Source organism: Sander vitreus, chromosome 3, assembly GCF_031162955.1.
Source record: "Sander vitreus isolate 19-12246 chromosome 3, sanVit1, whole genome shotgun sequence".
In the NCBI taxonomy this organism is placed as follows: domain Eukaryota; kingdom Metazoa; phylum Chordata; class Actinopteri; order Perciformes; family Percidae; genus Sander; species Sander vitreus.
The window spans coordinates 24,351,252-24,371,055 of record NC_135857.1 but is presented as its reverse complement, the minus strand read 5'-3'; the positions used below and the strand labels follow the sequence as shown (position 1 = coordinate 24,371,055).

General features: G+C 40.2%; 1 protein-coding gene across 1 annotated transcript; it reads right to left on the bottom strand.

The window, feature by feature from the left end:
- Window positions 1-780: 780 nt before the first annotated feature.
- slc6a4a (solute carrier family 6 member 4a) lies at window positions 781-19,671 on the bottom strand. The gene is made up of 14 exons (XM_078246639.1): window positions 19,484-19,671; window positions 16,437-17,330; window positions 15,044-15,178; window positions 14,280-14,502; window positions 11,931-12,069; window positions 11,523-11,657; window positions 11,291-11,394; window positions 10,886-11,013; window positions 10,584-10,696; window positions 9,669-9,800; window positions 9,123-9,222; window positions 3,664-3,764; window positions 3,360-3,527; window positions 781-1,659 (listed from the first exon to the last, which is right to left on the bottom strand). Exons 2-14 carry the CDS (start codon window positions 16,912-16,914, stop codon window positions 1,588-1,590), a joined length of 2,028 nt encoding a protein of 675 aa, XP_078102765.1. The 5' UTR covers window positions 16,915-17,330; window positions 19,484-19,671; the 3' UTR covers window positions 781-1,587.
- Window positions 19,672-19,804: the final 133 nt, after the last annotated feature.

The following is a 19,804-nucleotide window of genomic DNA, read 5'->3' as shown; positions in this document are numbered from 1 at the left end:
CACATACACACACACACACACACACACACACACACACACACACACACACACACACACACACACTTGTAGTACGGTATACACATACATCACGGCATGCACACATACATACGTAAAGGGCCTGAACACCTCTAATCCTTTTTGCACAACCACCCATACGTGCACCAACACACTAATCAAGGTGCGCGCACACACACACACACACACACACACACACACACACACACACACACACACACACACACACACACACACACACATCCATGGAGAGAGGAGACAGGTATTCACAGGATAGATTACACCAATACCAGACTGACTAGTAAATACACATGTAAATGTACAGTACTCGCCATATTCACTCCTACTCCTACATACACTCTCAGAAATATACACACACACACACACACACACACAGGCACATGTGCATACACACACAAACACACAATGTTTTGGTATAAAGTAAAGAGCATTAACAATGATTTTCAGACGATGCCATTAATAATGTTATTAGCTGTGATCCATATTTGGTTTCTATTAATGACAGTTGAACAGTATTATAACAGAGTGCAGAATGTCACTGTGATTAAACAAGGACTATTAGCACTAGGTCATGTGATGTCACATGTAATGTTGTGTGGGAGGTCAAAATGACAGCAATGATACATTATAAAATAAATACACATTTTATATTGCAGTTATAGAATGAATACACTTGGTTGGTTCTGTCTTTGATCCATTTCCCCACTGGACATCATAACAGTCTTTTTTTTTAAACAAACACACACACACACACACACACACACACACACACACACACACACACACACACACACACACACACACACACACACACACAGAGTCACACACATTCACTATCAGACACCAGTGTGCTTCACAGTGTAGGGAATTCATTGCAAATCCGTTGCTTGCCCAAGATGCCAACAAATAAACACAGGCTGACAGTCAACACAACATAACGACAGCTACAATATTGAAACATCTTTAGAAATATGAACAGAGCAGTTATCATATATTTGGCTTTAGTAACAGATACCTGAATTTTGCTACATATTGGAATGCATAACTTAACAGCATAATATGAAAATGCAACCATAAAGACTGAGAAAGGATTGGAATGTATATTTCTGGCCTTCTCCAACTGATTTCAATGTGCAGTATCTCCGGTTTATTGTCTACATGGACAGAGATTGTATCATACTTTCTATAATTGTATAAAATATTTGTTACAACTGTATAACCTGAAGAAAAGTTGATCACTAAATGGCTTAGGTGACACCTGTGAGTAGACAAATAGAGAGAGGAAAGATACCAGATAACTCCTTAAAAACTGAACCAGCATAAGGAACCACACCAAACAGGGCTAAATAAAGCTACTGCAGCCTGGCTCCACTGAACTCCACCACTATTTCTAAATCATGGTGTCAGACAGCTAAAAAACAAGTTTAGGAGATGTATGAAAAAGAGGCAAAGGCGGTGATAGGTAGCCCCCTTGTCCTGTGGTTTTGCAGTTTGTCCAGAAAAGAGCACTGTATGTTGCTAGACTGGCACCTTCTTTTGGTCAGGGTTTGGTCAGACTGCGTTGGTGACAATGAAGTCTCTGTGTTCACCGCTGGGCTCTGGAGTGATACTCTTTAAGAGACGCTGCGAATAAAGAGAAAGAGACAGAGGGAAAAGATGAGAGACAGAAAGAGAAAGTGAATAAATTAACAAATGTTATTGTAGCAGGTTGTGATTGACTTAGTCTTTGTCAGGTATGTTAGAGACAGGAGCCATAATCCATGTAAAGATATGTGAAGTAAAATCAAATATTCAAGGATTGATGGTGTAGTTAAGTCGTACCAAATTTGTACAGTATGCATTGTTTCAGTATGAGACTATTTAATGTCCAAACATATAGGCTATCTCATATAGGGCTGCAACTTTCATTATCAGTTTATCTGCCAATTCTATATTTAAATAGTTGAGTCATCATTTTGGTCCATAAAATGTCCAAAAATATTAGGAAATGTAAATTGCAATTTCCAAGAGCTTAAGTTGACATTCTTAAATGTCTTGTTTTGTCAGACCAAACCCAAAGAAAGTCAGTCAGACGACTAGTCAGACGGCGTGTAGTCTGAACCCGGCATTAGGCCTACATCAGCAAAACATGACTTAAACGATTATCAAAAGCGTTGCAGACGTTTATTTTTGTTGAATGTTTTTTATTCTAATCTCAAACACTCCTGACTTGTTCAAAACCATTACAGAATTTGGAAGATCAAGAATGGCACCCACATCTAGAGTGAGTTTTCAGGAGAGTGAACAGACGAGCCACACAACAAACACACAAAAAATCCACTGACATTTTGACCTCACTCAGCCTCATCTGTCCCCATAAGTTACAATGAAACTGTCTTCTGTCACACTCACGTGCACACAAAAGCATGACTCTTGTGTGATGACAGTGTGTGTCAGTGTCATTGTGTGCTCTGGGAGCAGTGTCAACACTGGACAACAGCCAAATATGTCTGTCTACCAGCCTCTTTGATGTCCTCCTACCTTCTGTCAGCTCTAACAATGGGGCATTACACGATAGTAATTATTATTATGATGAAAACATTGTGTATTTGTATTTATTATGTACAAGCTCAAAATATATTACAAAAAGCAAATAAACAACTTAACATTTTAGGTATGGCCCCACAGGAGCAATATTAAAGATCCCAAGCTCAATAAACAACAAAATATAACATACAGATATCTAAAACCTGTATAATCAAGTTTTTAAGTGTAGTTTTATCAAGGATACTGACTTGGCTACACTTAGATTTTCATGCAGGGTGCTCCGATGCTAAAGCACTGTTGATGAAACAAGCCTGGTCTGCTTTAGTTTAGCCTTTATCCTCAAATCTGGCAACGTGACAACCGACACATGCGTTGCAGAATGTGCTTGTGGATGTGGTTATGAGTGAGTGGTGAGTGTTAGGTGTGTGTCATCGGGTAATGCCCTACGTGTATGCATGTGTGTGTATCATCTGTATCATCTATGGAGCCTTGAAGTTGCCATGGCTTTTTTCATGGTTTTGGCTTGGCTTTAATCTCTGGCCTGTGTCTCCTCTGTGATTCTTTGATCCTGTTCTCCAGTCAGGTGTTCACTGCAGAGGGTAGACCCTGACGGTGCATGGAAAGCAAAGGAACAGAGACAATCCCTGTTGTTGGAGAGGTGTCAGTAAAAGAACAAAGGTCAAGCTGAGGTATGGGTGAGAAGGACAGAGCAAGAGGACATGTGGGGAGAATGAGGGAAACCATTTAGAAGATACACTTGACATTGAATATAAAGGAAAAGAAAGGAAATGCTGTACTTGTTTGAATGTTCCCTTGGCATTGAGCAAGTGGTAGACCATATAAGCAGGCACACAGATGAATGATGACACCCCAATGCAGTAGCCCAGGACAGTGGTCCATGGCGGGAAGTGGTATTTGAACAACTTGACCTCTGGAGGGAAGGCCAGGAAACTGATGACGATAAACTGCACACAGGAATGGGAAGAAAAGAAGAGGTCAGATATAACAAGAATCAAACATCAGGATAATAAATGACTAAACTATTTTGTTAAGTTAATGACTACTGTATCTTTATGTGTAAATACTGTACACAGGCCTTACCAGCAGAAAGCAGGGGCAGATGGCCACCCAGCAGATCCTCCAGAACAAGCCCGGGTAGAAACCAAGCATGAGCTGGATGTCATTACAGAAACGGTTGGTACCTGTCTCAAACAAACACACACACACGCTCAACCCCGCTGCTCAAAGGAACGCTACAGGAAATCATTCCTGCCTACTGTCATTAAACTCTGTAACTCATCTGTCCCTATTAGATGACCACTATTAGTTTCCATTACTTCAACAGTACAGATTAACTAGAAAATTCCGCACAAATTTTTGACAGTGTGCCTACTACTTGGTGCACATCCGAATAACACTGGCTAACAATAAATCTGCTGTTTGACATGTCCTGAAAAGAGAGGACAACACGGCCTACAGTAAAGAGTCTCCATGATAGGAGGAGGAGTTTGTGTTTGGTTATTCAGACTTTTCGAGAAACTCTATTCAAACTTTAAAATGTTAGGGTAGTATTCAACTTTCAAATCACATTAATACTTTTTTAAATATTCAACTTTGAGGCTTTTAAAAAAAGTTTTTACATTAGTGTGTTTTGGATAGAATGTACAGACTCAGAATTGGGGATCCAACTGACTGAGTGAGGAGCAGCAGATGCAAATTGATCCACAGTTTTAACTCTCATACATTTATTTTACATCAACATGTAGAGAATGTTGTACCCTTTCTAACAATGTGCTTAGGGAGGCAAACAGACTTTCACATGAGGCACAGTGAGCTTCCAAGTGAAGCGGTGTCCACCAACTGCAACACTGCCTCCTGTATTAAATCATACAAGAAATACCAGGAGGAGAAGAGAAACTAAAGATTAAGCGAAAACACCTGTTGGTGTTGAGGCCTGAAGTCAGTTAGAAGTCAGTCAGTTGGTCAGTTAGTCCATCATGACATAATGTTATATGACAAATAACACCTCTTCTCCTTTCTTCATCTCCTCTCCTCATCCTTTCTTCCTCTCCTCTTCTTGTCCTCTCCTTTTCTCCTCCTCCTGTGGCAGTACGTGTTGCTAAAGTGATTTGCGCACTGAAGGAGTGGAGGAGGGAGGGGGAGACTGTATGTTTGACAGGTCAAAAATGTCCATTTAATGATGATTATAGCTCTAAAGTTCGTTGCTTAATTCAAAAACCGTGAGTCCAAACGGCAAAATATTATCATCACCAGAGAGATAAAAGTCAGGCGAACGCATTGATGTGGTTTTTATGTTTGTGGTTTCAAATATATACGACACAGAGCAGATAACAATTAGGGAACCGTTTGCGTCCTTCCAGATATTTCTTTTCATTGTTTATATCGGCAGTTGATACGAACAGAGCCAAAAGTTTAAGTCCGGTGAATTCTACGGTTACATGTCTGCGACCAGAACAAATTTTCCTACATTTTCAAAAAAATGTAGGGAGAAAAATGTACAATGTTGACTGAGTTTTAACTTACGTTTAACTGTTTTAACTCTCATACATTTATTTTACATCAACATATAGAGAATGTTGTACCCTTTCTAACAATGTACTTAGGGAGGCAAACAGACTTTCACATGAGGCACAGTGAGCTTCCAAGTGAAGCGGTGTCCGCAAAGTCACACTTGGCCATTGGCTACATCCTTTGGTTTTATTCAGAATAGATGCAAGTAACAACGGCATGTTTTTCACTTCACCTTTTCACATTTTAATAGCAAATGTCTTGCTGTTTATTTTCAGGCTGGAGGCAATTCCAGGTTGACATAATCACGATGAGTGACAAGTTTTCCAAGCAGGACACCAAGAAGGGTGCAATTCCCAATACACGTTTGTTTGCAGAGTAAAGTTGAAGCACAAACGGAACATGTTAGAGGCCCTGCAGGGAGATCACAAACTAAAACCTAACACTTAGTGACCATGTAACTCAATCCACCATCGGTTTACTGTTATCTGTAGGTGTAAGAAGCTAGTCTAACAACATCCCTAAGTGTTGCTCCTCCAAGAGGCCTCAAGCAAAATTGTAACTACAGTCTGCACACACTGTGGACACACAGCACTTTGTTCAAATGCTAACACGCTGCTGGCAAAATGGTTAGCCACACATTCAAAACAGAATGGATTTCAGTCTGGTGCATATCAAACACTGCTTCTTATTGCAATTTTAGCTGAAAGCCGAAGCAGGTTCCTTTCCTGCAGCTATAGGTAATTATGTATCTGAGCATACAAATATGACATGCAGATTTCCCCAAGGCTCCATTCTGGGCCCTCTTCTGTTTAACATCTACATGCTTCCACTGGCTCAGATTATGGAAAACAACTAAATAAATTACCATAGTTATACGGACGACACACAAATTTACATAACCTTATCGCCAGGGGACTGTAATCCAATACAAAAACTGACTAAGTGCATTGAACAACTTAACGACTGGATGTGCCAGGACTTTCTTAAATTAAATGAAGAAAAAAGTGAGGTGGTTGTTTTTGGAGCAAAAGAGGAACAATTAAAAGTCAGCGCTCAGCTTCATACGACAATGTTAAAAACAACAGACAAAGCCAGAAATCTGGGTGTAGTCATGGACTCAGATCTGAATTTCAACAGCCACATTAAAGGACAATTCCGGCGCAAAACAAACCTAGGGCTTATTAACAGATGTGTACCCACTCTGTCGCTCTCTGGGACATGCTAATCGAATGAGTTTTTAGCTTGAAAGACGCTAGCGCGGACCGCCGATTAGCTTACAACGCTAGTATTTGGGGCACAGGGAACGTAAAAACAAACAAATCGCTATTTATACCACTAAAAAGGCTCAAAATATCACCAAACTTCAACGGTAGCATAATGAGGGTCCCAAAATGTTAACCGAAGCATTGAGAACTTTGTAAGTGTACAGACAGTTTTTTGAACGAAGAGCTGCGGGAGCTCCGTGAAAGGGCTACGAGAGAGAGAGAGAGCTACCAGTAGTCAATGCCTCAACACAGCCTCGTACTTCGGGAAACTGGTGGTGTACCTGCGGACATTGTGAAGCTATGGCCACCGATCAGGAGTGTCTGTGTTGCACAGAGTGGGACCTGTTGTGTCGCGACACCCAAGAGATGCAGTGTTTTGTACAGCCCCTTTCTGATAAACAGGGCTGTACTTAAAACTTTTTCGGCGACCCAGACCGGAGGGACCAGATGGACAGTTATCCACTGAGTAAGTACACTAGACAAGTTATGCAGAGTGCGATTATTTCAGATATATTGAGCAAATTGCTTTTGATTTTAGTTTGCATTGCCAGCTGTAAGTCATGACTGGTTTCCAAGACGGCGGCGGCATGTAAACATGAACGCGAGTGTCTTTATAATCTATCTTTTCAATAAACTGTCTGTACACTTACAAAGTTCTCAATGCTTCGGTTAACATTTAGGGACCCTCATTATGCTACCGTTGAAGTTTGGTGATATTTTGAGCCTTTTTAGTGGTATAAATAGCGATTTGTTTTTACGTTCCCTGTGCCCCGAATACTAGCATTGTGAGCTAATCAGCGGTCCGCGCTAGCGTCTTTCAAGCTAAAAACTCATTAGATTAGCATGAAAACATGTCCCAGAGAGCGACAGAGTGGGTACACACATGTTAATAACCCCTAGGTTCGTTTTGCGCCGGAATTGTCCTTTAAGACAATTACAAAGTCAGCCTATTATCACCTTAAGAATATCTCAAGGGTTAAAGGAATTATGTCTCAGCTGGATTTGGAAATACTTGTCCATGCTTTTATCTTCAATAGACTTGATTATTGTAACGGTGTCTGTATAGGTCTACCTAAAAAATCAATCAGACAGCCGCAGCTGATTCAGAACGCTGCTGCTCGAGTCCTCACTAAGACCAAGAGAGTGGATCACATCACTCCAGTTCTGAAGTCTTTACACTGGCTTCCAGTGCCTCAAAGAATTGATTTCAAATTACTTTTGCTGGTTTGTAAATCACTATACGGTTTAGGGCCACAATACATTTCTGATCTGCTGCTACACCCAGACCTCTCAGGTCGTCCGGGACAGGTCTGCTTATCCCCAGAGTCAGAACTAAACAGGGAGAAGCGCGAAAACTGCAGGTCCACCGCAACTCTCAGTTCTTTTAAATCAAGGCTGAAGACTTTTCTTTTTGATTTTGCCTTTCTTTAAATAATTGTTCATTTCTTAATTTCTTATACCGCACTGTAACTGATTGCATTGTGTGGGTTTAATAAGAAACAACCTTTTACGAATATAAAAGGGATTTACGGTTGAAATAAGACCACTAATGACAAAAAGTGTGAATTTCAACGAAAAGGGTTTTTGCGAAGGTTTTTCCAAGAAAGAAACTAAGACTTATAGTGACGACTATATTTTAAAATGAAAGTACTTTTTCCACGCCAAGATGGGTGGATTGTTCATTTCTTAATTTCTCATACTGCACCGTAACTCTTATTTTCGTATTCTATCTGTTTTTCATTTTGCGACAACATTTTTGTCATCATTATTCCAGATTGCATTGTGTGGGTTTAATAAGAAACAACTTTTCACGAATATAAAAGGGATTTACGGTTGAAATAAGACCACTAATAACAAAAAGTGTGAATTTCAACCAAAAGGGTTTTTGCGAAGGTTTTTCCAAGAAAGAAACTAAGACTTATAGTGACGACTATATTTTAAAATAAAATGACTTTTTCCACGCCAAGATGGGTGGCAAGAAAGCCCAGTTTGGAACTGGTAAAGCCCTGTGGGAGCACAGGTTTGGAACCTGAGTTGCAACAGAAAACATAAGTCCCCTGGGATGCCTGAGTTGGACTCGGTTAACTTATACTGCACTGTACATTTTATTCTCATCTTTTACATTTTTTTAAATTGTTTTAAACGCTCTTTAATGTTTTAATTTACTTTTAATCGTTTTTTTAACTACTCTTTAATGTTTTATGTAAATCACTTTGAATTGCCTTGTTGCCATGCTGGCTGTTGAGCTGTGCTGGAATGGATGCGTATATTGTGTACAAACACATTAATATAGTTGCCTTACGTCCTCTCTGCACCTTATTTATTATGCAGTCCCACTGTAGTTGAATTTGTATCCCTCCTTTTTAAGTGCATTTGTATTGTATCGTGACTGTACTGTATTGTATTTTAATGTATTGTACTGTAATGGTAGTGTTTTATGTTGTAACTGTATTTAAGTACCTGGCTGCGAAGACACCTTAATTTCGGCGTGGGGATAAATAAAGTTATCTATCTATCTACAAAGCCCCAAATACTAGGAGTGCAACTTTTTCCCTTTTCTCTCATGTATCTGTGACTGAAACTACACAGACACAGAGAAATTACAGTATCGTAATAAATCAGCATCACAAGTTCACAATCTGTGCTCAACAACAAATATCAATACAGTATTGTGTCTCTCTTTCCAACAAATTTTTGCTGTCATTCACAATAAGGTACCAACATGTCACCATCATCATCACAATCAACATCACTCAAACTTGCCGTAGAACCAGGAAACGGCGATGACTTCAAGCAGGACCACAGTGATGACTGCAGGGCCTGTAGCATACTCCTCAAACAGCTTCACCACAAATGCTCCTCCCTGACACAGCAGACAAGATGAGAGAGAGAGAGAGAGAGAGAGAGAGAGAAGCTATTCACAAATTACTCTTATGCAAGAGGCTTTATCTGAAAAGGCTAAAACAATGATTAGAGAATGTTGCTTATGGTTGTAGATTAACGGATTACTTTAATCTAAGCTAATTGTTAAGTGCGATCCATCACATTACTTAAAATACAGCAGTAAAAAAAACATTTGAATGTAAATTCAGGATGTGAGAAATTATGGGCATTAAATGAAGTCTTTAATTAAAGTTTCTTATTAGTCGCAGAGGATCACAATACAGCTTTTTAGTCAGTCAGGTGGAATAAATAGATGTATCTGTGATATTAGAGGTATTTTCAAATTTAAGTGAATTGTGCATGATGTTTTTATAATATATGCCATTTTGATTGTAAGTGTGTGTGTAATGTGATTATTTTACTTACATATGTGAGTGTGGAGAGAGCCCCGAGGTAGCAAACGCACACCAGGCCTAGGACAAACTGCTCTCGTCGCTTAGACAGGACATGGGGGAACTCATCTAGCATAGCGGTGATCACCCCCTCCAACCCCGCAAACTGGAGAGAGGAGTACACCAAGGATGTGAGGGAAGATGGAAATAAGCAGAGAAGGACTCATCAGAGGGTGCAGAATGAAAAAAAAGAGGCAGAAGATAAAGAAAGGAGAAGAAAACCTATGTTACGTGTTGCTAATCAGCTATTTGATCAAGTCAGTCCAGCATTAGTATGACACTCTTTTGACAATCCGCAGTTCATCCACCCAAAGGTGCCTTCTGTATCCTATCCCTTGAACAATGGCCACAAAAAAATAAAGATACTAAAGTGAAGCCGTTCCAACATAAATATGAACACAGCGACAAGTTTTGCAGTAATATCCTCAATAATAAAATCAAGGAGCATAGCAACCCCGATGCTGATTCCACACTGATTATTAGTACGTGATAACAGGCTTGCGGGTCTCTCCAGCTGGCTGCCTCAGAGCAGATAAACACAGGTTTATGGAGACAAGATCGCCACACAACAGTGATATGAAAGTCCTATCACATTGTTTTCGCTGACTGTTATCCAAAATGGAACAGCAAAGACAAATAATACCTGACACATTTACGGAGCAACGAGTACAACAGGCAGATACAAGTCAAACAGAACAAGGCATTTGCCTATATGACAAGGCAAACATGAAACCTCTGTATCTAGGTTTGAAAGTGCACACAAGAGCCAACAACAGAATCAGGTAGATTAAAACAAGGAGAGAGGAACATGTGAGGATACAAAGAACATTTAGCAAACAGAACACTGACTTGTGTCTTAACCTTTTCACTGAGTAATCAACAAACTAACCGTGCTATCCAGACCCAGCATAATGATCATGAGGAAGAAGATGATGGCGAAGAAAGTAGCACCAGGCATATTTGCTATGGCTTCTGCATAAACGATGAACAGCAGACTGGGACCTGGAGAGAAGAAAGAGAGGCAGGTTAAATGAACACTTTGTGCTCATATGATGTCAAAGGCTGTCCTATGTAACATTTAGATAAATTCAATCTAGAATGCATTGGGTTTTTTTCCCAACAGTGTGAGGCTGAGTAAAGAATTATATATATATATATATTAGGGATTGTGTTGGTTAGTTGTTTTTCTACCAGCATCCTTGGCCACAGCATCCACATCCAGGTGCCTCATCTCAGCTATGTAGCCCAACACGGTAAAGATGACGAAGCCAGACAGAAAGCTAGTCAGACAGTTCACAGAGCTGGTGATCAAAGCATCTCTGAGATGGAGAAAAGAGAGGTTTGGGTGGCAGGGAGACGACAGAGTTAGGGAGAACGTCACATATTCATCTTTGAGCTTTTGCAACCTTTGTGCTCTAGGCAGGTTATTATTCCACCTGTATAGATGGATGTTAGATTAAAAAAGTTAAAGGATTTCTTCTTCTTTTTTTGGTGAAGGTGGAAAAGCCCCTGAAGTAGCATTTAGCTCGTTAAGCAGGTAGGTTTCATTGTAGTATGAAATATACAATGAAATGTGTGTAAAAGAAAAGTTCTCACTTGTAGCAGTTGTTGTAAAACGGGTTGTAGCTGGCAAAGGCAAGGAGCACACCAAACCCTGGACCCAGTGAGAAGAAGATCTGAGCTGCTGCATCAATCCACACCTGAGAGAGTGTGAGGTTGAACAATGTTCAGATGTCAAGACAAGAAGTTTGTACAAAGATGATACCGACACCAAAATATCAAACCGAGAGATCAAGGACAGCCTTGCTAGATTGCACTACTGACTTACTGTGGTGCTTAGCAGTTTCTCCCAATCAGGTTTGAGATAGAAAACCACGCCCCTCCAGGCCCCTGGCAGAGTGGCCCCACGGATGAGCAACACCAGCAGGACCAGGTAAGGAAAGGTAGCAGTCACCCAAACTACCTAATGCAGACAAGAGGAAAAACTATTCACTTTTCTGTTGATAAACTCTTATGCCTAGTCAATCACAGCAGCTATTATCCGGTCATACTCAATAATTACTTTTTGACTGCTATTCTAACCAACTTTTCTTATCATAATGATGAATAATACTGAGGGTTAAGAGATGACAGCAGTACAACCATCTTTTTCTCTGCCTCTCAGACTCCATCACTCCATCCATCCATCCACTCTAACTGACACCCCCATTAGCCATGCAGGCGCCCCATCAGTTACCTTTCCAGACGTCTTGACTCCTTTCCAGATGCTGAAGTAGATGATGGTGAAGATGAAGAGCAGGCAGAGGGCCAGCTGCCAGCTGACAGAGCCCAGCTGGTGCAGACCTGGGGAGAGGTGGACCTGCAACACCTGGCGACTGGAGGGAGGAAACGAGGCAGGAGGGATGTTGGGATTGAGAGGTGAGAATGAAGGGGGTGCAAAGAGAGTAGTCAAGGCGATTGCTTATAGAGAGATGACATAAGAGGAAACGGCAGGAGATGTAGGGAGGAAAAGTGGAAGAGAGCAGGGGAAGGAAGATGGTACAGGGCAGGAGAAGAATGTGCAGAATAATAAGAAGTGACAGAGAAGATAAGACAATGTGAGAATACAAAGATAGGGTGGATAGAAGGGATGTTGGGAAGTTTGGAAAGCAGAGGAAATTGATAGAGCATGGAAAGAAAGATATGTGGCAGGAAGAGAGGAACAGCAAAACAAATTAGAAGGTAAGAAAAGGTACAAAGAAGAGGAGAATAATAAAGGTATGGGGAGGTCAGAGGGTAATAAACAGGACACAGGGGAAAAATATAGGGGTATAACCTCTTTGGGCAATATGAGAAGAATGACAAATATACACACAAACATGATACACAGACATAGACATAGATTAAATTGGCAGTAATGAAAGTTCACAGAAGAGAAACTATAAGGAGATTAGACTAAAAGTATAGCAGTTTAAACAAGCAAAAGTGAGAAAAAAAAAGTAGGAGGCTGAAATGAACAGTGAGGTTAACATCTGGTCACAGGTTATGCACACAAAGCTCGTACGATAAAACAGAGACTTGATTTATGTTAAAAACAGGAAATTCTGGCGCCAGACTGAGTTGCGGAATTTGTTACTTTAAAATCTGTATTAGGAAAAGTCAACTACGGATAAACCCTGAATCTGTCTCAGTGGACAGACAAACACGGTCGAGTGAGAAGCTGATAAGTCTGAGCCAAAAAAGCAGTCAGGAATAAGAAGGAGGTTTTAGGTTACAGTAACATTAATACCCATTAATACCCCTTGACTGAGTTGAGTGACTTGAGTTAATTACCGTGAAAGCAGCATGTCAAGGATTGATTAACACTTAGAATAATATAAATAATCAGTTTGAGTTTCATTTAAAACCTTTTTTTTTTTTTTTTTAAATAAATGAGCATATTTGTATCTGGGGGATTTAAGGAATGAACAGCTCTTTCTCTCTCTCTCTCTCTCTCTCTCTCTCTCTCTCTCTCTCTCTCTCTCTCTCTCTCTCTCTCGTCCGCCACCTGCTTCTTAAACTTAAGGGCTAGTTCAAATTTAGGCATGCTAAATTAAAGTGAGACTGAGAACAATTGTTTGCTAGTCAATAGAAGTAAAAATGGAATCACACTTGGCAACTTTCAAACGTGTTTCACAGCAAAGTTAATAATACTAAGGAATGTATTACTTGTAACATTTCATAAAAGTGACTATTCTAAGTGACTTGACTGACCCTGAATTATGTGGACATTCATGTTGGTATATTCTATCCTCTTCAGGTTTTCTATAAAACTAGTTATAACCATATATTTCATATGTCAATAATGCAGCTTTGTAATGCGAATATCAAAAGAAGTTTTTAGCACAGGAAGACAATTATCATCTTTAACACCTTATCTGTTTTATCTCATTGCTGTCATGTCTAGTGTAATGTGCAGTCTAGTTTACGTATACAGCTTCTCAGTTCGCTCCTCCACCACCCCAGCACCACCGTTGTCAAGGCCCCGTTTATGGCTCCCTAGGAGGAGCTCCAATTGACTGCTATTTATAGAGCTCTATCCCCATAAATCTAATCGACAGAGTCAACGCCAAAGTCTATCAAATAAAGTCGATCAAATAAAGCATTCTGGCTAACTTGTGTTGTCTTTCCTGATTGACCTAAAGTCTACCTTTGATATTAGCTATTCCACAGGTGTTCCTCTGGTACAAATCATCAGCTTTGAATTTTATTTGTATCCTTAGTTAACTGTCACACAGTAAATATTATGTGTGAGGTTATGTCGTATTTTTTTTCACATGGTATGTTACTCCTGTATCACTTCTGTATTTCTGACCATCTCAGATGAGATCAGTGATTCCTACAGTATTAGGAAATTCGGATAACTTCATCCTGCTATGTCTTCACAAGCTATGAACCAAGTGGATTTTGAATAGCGGGAATGTGGTAAATCTGCCAGGGCACTTAAACACCAGAACCAACCCTGTAATTGCTCTCTGGAAGTCATCCTCCCTCCTGCACTTGACGTCTCCCTCCTGTGTAGCTCTCCCCCTACGCCTCTACGTACATCCGACTTACATGCACTTACGTATAGAACTCCTCGGCGGGGGAGGTGGAGAAGTTGGACCACGACACATTGTGGTCGGTGGACATATAACGTTTACAGTTAGCTGTGTTCCAGCTGTTGGTGCAGGTAGTCCAGGGCAGGGTGGGCCGGAACGATGACAGTAGATAGTACAAGGCCCAGGCCATGATGGTGTTGTAGTAGAAGGATATGTAGAGGGCTATGATGCAAATGGCAAAGCCGATCCCTGGTTGAGTGGGGAAAATGATTGTTAGTACAAAAATAAAAGAGATAAGAAAAATCCTGAGTAACTTCCCATCTAAGTTTTTATTAAGAAAACAAATATTTTGTGTAGTATGCGGCACCAGTCAGTCACTCCTTGAAGAGACATCAGTGGTGTTTTTAAGCTAATTCAAGTTGCTATTGGGTAAGTGGGTGACATTTCCAAACAACAACAGCCAACATACTATCACATGTCTGGGCATCTGGCATTTGGCATGGAAATGTGACAATTTCCATAACAGAGACTCAGAATATCTCATTCGATGTACAAGATGCTAGGGATGCTCTTCAAGGGAATGGTACTGAGGGGGACAAGGAGGTTAAATGAGCTGTCTCTCAGGCTCTGATGGCTTGACGCTGTCCTTCTCTGTCTTTTTTTCTTCTAGCACTACCAGTTTTCCTGTTAGTGAGCGCTGTTCTCTCATGTACTCTTCTTACCTTTTAATCCAAGCTATTGCTACTAACTCCTTTCTCTGTGTGTTCTGTTTTCTCTCCACTCCTGTTACCTTTGAAGATGGGGCAGATGTGTTTCCAGATGGAGATGCAGCCATTACGGTGGAACTGGCCAAGAGCCAGCTCCATGTAGAAGAGAGGGACACCTCCAAACACCGCCATCAACAGGTAGGGCAGCAAAAAGGCACCTGGGCAGAGACACAAGGACGGAATACATTTGTGGGTGAGAGAGGGAGATTGAAGGGTTGGAAACAGAGGTTAGGGTTAGGTACAAGTAAGGGAAGAGGGAAGATAAAGCTGTAGGCAATGATGTGGAGAGGATGAAAACAGTTGGGAAAGTGAGAGGGAAATAAGTTATGGACGAACAGTAAAAACTCAATTAGACTCTTGGGAAATGCTACTCGTTCACACTCCATCTGTAATCTCAGTAGGCCTCTGAATAACTCCCAATCAACAAGAACCAAGAACATTAAAAAGCACTCTGTAAAAATCATTAAATATTGTAAGTACCCTATCATTTATGTAACCTTAGTCCATTCAAAAACAACAGTGTATGCTTTCCTAGTTTCATATAACTCTCCATTTATTATGTGGAAACACACAGTAAGAGGGTCATTATGTTTAAATTATACGATGACAAATTAGGACTACATGTGATGTTGGCTGCTAAGGAAGGAAAATATAAAAGTGAGGAAGGTAGAATTAGAAGGCCAAACACTGAGAAGCAGCAGGATGGCAGCCAGATCTTTGAACTGTCCAAAACTAACGTGCCAAGTTTTATAACACATCACTCACTGTCTTTTTCTTTCTTTCTATCTGATTATCAACTTATTTTGTGTGCATGTGTGTATTTGTTTATGTGGGTGGGTCAATGTGTATCCCGTGCCTTTGTGACATGAAAGCAAAGATAAGGGTTGATTGAGCAGCTGCCTGGGAAACAGGTTATTAAGCAAGGAGAAAGAGACTGAAGGCGTTCTCATAAAAACCACAATTAATACGGTTGCCTTTATCAAGTGTCTCCCAGTCGCCATCTCTACCTCGCTCCGTGAGACACACACAGAACACAGGAAATTGCAAAGATTGTATTATTGCAAATTCAATAAAAGTGGAAAGGGAGGCCCTGTTTGCCGCTTGGTAAGGATTGTGTAGTAACAGAGCACAGACAGGTCAGTAAGACTTTGTGAACACATGAACGTCCCTTTTTGTACCTTAGACTGTGCAAAAAATGAGCTGAATCGAGTGCTATTCATCAACAAATATGTTAACTGCAGCACTCCTTATACAGGTCTACGCCCTTCTCATTTAGCTGTTTGTTTTTGCAGAAATGATGCTGTACCAGAGATAGTCTAATTTTCTGTTTACTCTAGCCCGGGATCTCATGTACACTGATCTCCACCCCACTCCTTATCTTCCTCTTCACCCTTTAAACATATTTTGCCTCCTCACCTCCTCCATTTTGGTAGCAGATGTAAGGGAAGCGCCAGACATTTCCCAGGTCCACAGCATAGCCGATCACAGAGAGCAAAAAGTCCATCTTCTTGCTCCAGGTTTCTCTGGGCCTCTCCAAGCTGGTTTGTTGGACCACCAGAGTCCTGAGGCCTCCCAGTGGCACTGAGGACCCGGTGCCTCCTCCAGGCACAGAGGATGTACCTCCAGAAAAAGCTGCGCTCCCCGGTCCCTCCCTGGGGCTTTGAGGAGTGGATGTGGTGAAGCCATTTGACACCTGCTGTTCAGACCCGGAGATCAGGCTCTTGGGTCCTCTCTCTGCGAGACCATCAGCCAGCATTGGTCTACTATGTTCCTGCTGTGTTCCCTCCGCTTCTCCCCCCACCTCCTCTCTTTCCTTCTCCCTCTCCCTCTCGCCCTCATTCTCTCTTTTATCCATTGTCAACATGCTCGTCAGCATCATATCTTTTGTCTCCATTGGATCGTGTTGATGTTGGCGTTGGCGAGGCGGTTAGGGGTGGAGGGAGGTTCTCAGTGACGATGAAGGGAATATGGCACTGCTGTCTGATATGGTGCCCATTAGGGGAACAGAGAGGTTAGGAAAGCGAGGAACAGGTAAAGGAGAAGGGGAACAGGAGAGCAAAGCTAAAAAACAAAAAACAAAAAATAAAATTGGGCCAGAATGAGGGGAGGTGTGTGTATGTGGGAGAAGACTGAAATGTTGAAGAGTGTGTTGAGCAAGAAGGAATAAAAGCAGGCTGCGAGGACAGACACAGGAGGATATACAAGCAGAGTGATGTGTTTGAACAGGATGTGGCCAGCAGAAAAGTTACAAGAATTTTGGATCTTCTCCTCAAACTGCTCGTCCTCTAAGACACTCAGTGATGGGGCAAACTGCAACACACAGAGATAGATAAGATAAGTCCCAGTAAAAGAGTTACTCAGCTCAAAATTTCTTTTGAGTGAACCCATGATATAGAATATATAAAATGAGTCTTTCTAGATGACACAAGTGCCTGCACTATGACAATGAAATGCAGTTATATAATACAGTATATTGTATTATATATTTTACCTACAGTTTTATTGTGAATTAAAGGCGCAATCTTTGCATAGGTAAAGCAGACATAATGTCCAAAAAAAAGAATTGTACAAATTGAGGGGATTGTGCTGTGACATGCCTGAGACACTTTTTTGTTTTTAGCTTTTTACTCATGCTTCTCATTTCACACTCATCTCTCAGTTGCACAACCTGTTTCTATGCTTATCTGATCCAAGCCGTATAATGGGGAGAAATTAAAGAACATACATAGGCAGCAGGAGCATTTTTTAAGGCACGAGACACAAGAGAAAATCTTGAAAGATGTTGACACAAGTTCTCTTTTTTTGTTACCAAAAGCAACATAAAATATTAAAGCAAAAGATTCAACATTAGTCAAATATGGATAATATAAATGTTATTTGCTCAACAGGGTTTTTAGGGCGTGTGTGAGATGCATTAAGCAGACAAAATGGTAAAATGATAACAATAATAATAATTATATTAACTGGCTTGAAAACTAGCTTACTAGCTTATACTCAGTGGGTATAAGTACCTACAATTAGACTTACATGTTATTTTAAATGTACTTTCTGTTTCAGGTGTTTTAGATGATAGGACTTCACATATCTTTAAATGGTTCAAGATGAATGCAGCACATTTAACTCCTTTATTTCCTTTTTAAAAGCTACATTTGAATAACTTTAAATAACAAATTTAATTGAAACAAAGGACTTCTGTCAAATTGTATATCTAATCATTTTCTAGATCAGTGCCTCAAGTGATATTCAATGTGAATACGTAGTTTTTGCCCGTTTTGTACATTATGTGAAAGGCAAATGAGACGCAGTAAAATATAAATTGTGATTTAAATGAAATACGTTTAAATTCAGTACTAATTGTTCTATGGCTGCTTTAGTAAAATACTTAAATTACTTTCAAGAAGGAAGGCTGCTATATATGGATATAAAATATATCTTTAACATTGACAACATATTACACTTACATTGCTGTATAGCCATTCATTTGTCAGCAGCAAAATTCACACATATTCAACATACGATACAAAATGCTGTCACATAAGTAATGGGTTAAACTGAGAGAGCCATTTAAACGTGGATTAGATTGTTTATAGTGTTAGCTCGATTAGTAATGAATGCCAGAATGTAGGAAGACTCAATTTACATGGAACGCTATTATCTTAATTAAGAACGAGCAGTGTTACACGGCACGAAATTCGCTCCACCCTAACATCTGACTACCAGGCAACCAAGAGCCTGTCATGTACCTGGACTCTGTGGAAGAAGAGGAACACTGGCTAACCTCCCATTCAACACAAACATGGTTTCCTCATACAAAACACTCTGTTATTTCCTGACGCAAGCAATCACATCAAGTTCTTCATCACAAAATGACTTCATTTCCATCTGAATCCTCAAGACTGACAAAAGTACAGCACGCTCCTCTGGGTCTGACATGTTTTTTAGGAGCTTAAAGAGAGTTAAACTTAATTGGAATCTGACAACTTCGACTTGAAACATGAGGTAAAAGTGAAAAGTTCATTCACTTTTACAAAAAAAAAATGACAATTGATAATGATAATTTTTTCTCATCTCGATAACACTCACCGTCTGAAAAAAAATACATGCAGTGACATACAAAATTCAAATAAAGTTTGAAAACTGTTTTTCCCATGTTCCGTTAAAATACTCATTTCAAGTCTCAACTCAAGTCATTACTAGATAAAAAAATTTTTTTTCTTCTTTTAGCATTCCACTAAGAATAATAAAAGGCAGAGTAAAATGATAACATCAAGATTTAAGCAAAGATAAAATGAAAGAGGACGTGAGAGGAAAATACCAATGATCCATTATAAAATAACCCAAATTAAAAATGTTAGTGAACTTAGTGAACTCTACATAAGCTTCAACAAACTAACAACTCATTAGTTGCCACACTGACACTTTTGAGTTAAATAAACTAAATTGTATTTTATTCCATACATTACCTTAAAAGATGGTAAATGAGGACAAGTAGAACCTGCTTAACCAGCAGCAGTAGCAGCAGCAGCAGCAGCAACTTCTACCCAAAACTTAAAGAATCCTGTGGTGTTGCAAAAACTTGCAAGAGACACAGCGTGCACTAGCACATCAGGACACAGTGTTTTCCCATTGAGCTCTCAAACCTCTCTCATCTCTCTCTCTCTCTCTCTCTCTCTCTCTATCTCTCCTGCCCCCCCCTTGTAGTCCCTCTCTCCCTGACTTGGAACCACACACACTCACACACATGCCACGTTCAGAGATGCACAGCCATGCAGACATATGTGTGG

Excerpts from the sequence above, each read along its gene's own strand:
- slc6a4a (XM_078246639.1), bottom strand. The coding sequence starts at position 16,914 with ATGGAGACAAAAGATATGATGCTGACGAGCATGTTGACAATGGATAAA. Across the intron at positions 12,070-14,279 it reads CCCGCCGAGGAGTTCTATAC|TCGCCAGGTGTTGCAGGTCC; the intron begins GTAAGTGCATGT and ends TCCTCCCTCCAG. Across the intron at positions 11,014-11,290 it reads TTTTACAACAACTGCTACAA|AGATGCTTTGATCACCAGCT; the intron begins GTGAGAACTTTT and ends TCTCCATCTCAG.